General features: G+C 49.9%; 1 protein-coding gene across 1 annotated transcript; it reads right to left on the reverse strand.

The window, feature by feature from the left end:
* Window positions 1-216: 216 nt before the first annotated feature.
* On the reverse strand, window positions 217-1169 carry LOC112139497 (unconventional myosin-Vb). The gene is made up of 4 exons (XM_024262315.1): window positions 1029-1169; window positions 674-814; window positions 464-595; window positions 217-405 (listed from the first exon to the last, which is right to left on the reverse strand). The coding sequence occupies exons 1-4, from the start codon at window positions 1086-1088 to the stop codon at window positions 217-219; spliced, it is 522 nt and encodes a 173-aa protein (XP_024118083.1). The 5' UTR covers window positions 1089-1169.
* Between the last annotated feature and the right edge of the window lie 731 nt (window positions 1170-1900).

Consider the following 1900-nt stretch of genomic DNA (forward strand, 5'->3'; position numbering starts at 1 on the left):
AGGCAGGAAGGGGAAGAGCTTCATGCATAGACAGGCAGAAAGGGGCGGGGCTTCAAGCACAGACATGGGGGAAGAGGAGGGGCTTCACACAGAGGCAGGCAGGCAGGAAGGGGAGGAGCTTCAAGCACAGACGGGCAGGAAGGGGAGGAGCTTCCCAAAGAGACAGGTATGATGGGGAGGAGTTTCACGCAGAGACAGGCAGGAAGGGGAGGAGCTTCATGCAGAGACAGGCAGGAAGGGGCGGAGCTTCACACACAGACAGGTAGGAAGGGGAGGAGCTTCACACACAGACAGGCAGAGAAGGGGAGGAGCTCGGCTCACCTGACTGGCTTTGAGAACGTTGATGAGCTCATCAAAGACGGTGTCCCGGTTCTTCTCCAAAAAGCCCTGACACTCGTACCTCACCTGGAAAAGAAGAGTCAGTGCACAGGTGCATCGGGGGCGGAGCCTCAAGCAGACTCACCGTGTCAGCGAAGTGCATGACGATGAAGGCGCTGTTGGAGGTGCGAGGCTTCCTGAAGTGGGGGTGTGGCTTGCTGCTCAGGTGTTGGTCGTACAGCTTCTGGACCCAGCTGGCATCAGAACCTTTGGGCATCTGGAGCATTCACACACAAACATGAGCGCGGGGGCTGTGGGGCAGTGGACGGCCCGGTCAGGAACAGACGGCACCGACCCGGCACTCCTCGTCCAGCAGGTCGAACACGCCCAGCTGACCCTCCATCAGGCTGATGCACAGCTGATTGTCGCTGAACTCGATCCGCTTCCAGGCCAGCTCCTCCCGAACGTACTCCTCTTGTTCCAGGTGGAAGACATGCTAAGAACACGCAAGAACACGGACGGCCGGAGACTTAATGGTTTAGATGAGAAGATTTCACACGTTCAGAGAACATGAACGGATTATTCAGACAAGAAGCAGAAACACACAAACATATGCAAACACACAAATACACGTACTCAGACACACACATACAAACACACAAACAGAAATAAAAGTCTTCAGAAACACACACATACTAACACAAACCCACACAGGGAACAGCCACTGTTGTGGTCCAGTCCAGTTCAGACGTCATCAGAACTGGACTCATGACGTCATCCAGAGAAAAGGGTCAATTCAGTCGCCATTTTTACACGATACGTCAGCTCTGATTGGTCAGAGTTGGTCTGAGTCTCCGTTTCTATGGAAACCACTCACCAATCAGTACTGAGCTTGTTGGAAGGCCACACCCCACCACTTGAAATCTGTCAAATATTTTCAAAGTTTTGAGTGTGGGGGCCAGCAGGCTCCGCCTACTTTCATTGAGATATCTGATTGGTCAGTTGATAACTTGAATAACTTGAACTACAGATAAGAGTCAGATGTTCAAAAGGTTTCATCAGAGGTCATGTTGACTCAACTCCAAATGAGGTCAAACAGTCCATCTTGGTCTCATCACTGAAATGTCTTTGGACCAGAAGTTTGGAGGCGTGTCTGAGCGGTTTGGTGCTTTATAAGCAGATATTTAGTGGCATTTGCCAAAAAAAGTTTTTCTTCTGCCCGTTCTTCTTCATTGTTCATCTTGAAACATCCAGAGTCCTGGATCACAGCTGAAGGTATGTGTGGGTTTTCTTTGCATTCCTGATAATTTCTGTGACCATGTCTTGGTTTAAACAGAACTTCACTTCTTGATGAAAGTTTGAACTCTGCTGACTAGAATTCTCAACTCCTTAGATATCTTCTCTCCTGTTTGTACTGTTCAGTTGCCTTTTCCCGTCTTCTGCAGCTCTTTGGCTTTCCCATTACTGTGGATCCAGAATGTCAGTGTGGTTCTGGATGAAGGATGGTCTGTTAGGAGTCCAGAATCTCCACAACTTTAGTGCTCGCACTGATTACAGGTGAACGAGTCACAGGTAAGGATGG

The sequence above is a fragment of the Oryzias melastigma genome, unplaced genomic scaffold (assembly GCF_002922805.2).
Source record: "Oryzias melastigma strain HK-1 unplaced genomic scaffold, ASM292280v2 sc01225, whole genome shotgun sequence".
Taxonomy (NCBI): domain Eukaryota; kingdom Metazoa; phylum Chordata; class Actinopteri; order Beloniformes; family Adrianichthyidae; genus Oryzias; species Oryzias melastigma.

Excerpts from the sequence above, each read along its gene's own strand:
- LOC112139497 (XM_024262315.1), bottom strand. The coding sequence starts at position 1,088 with ATGAGTCCAGTTCTGATGACGTCTGAACTGGACTGGACCACAACAGTG. Across the intron at positions 596-673 it reads TGCTGGACGAGGAGTGCCGG|ATGCCCAAAGGTTCTGATGC; the intron begins GTCGGTGCCGTC and ends TGAATGCTCCAG. Across the intron at positions 406-463 it reads TCATGCACTTCGCTGACACG|GTGAGGTACGAGTGTCAGGG; the intron begins GTGAGTCTGCTT and ends CTTCTTTTCCAG.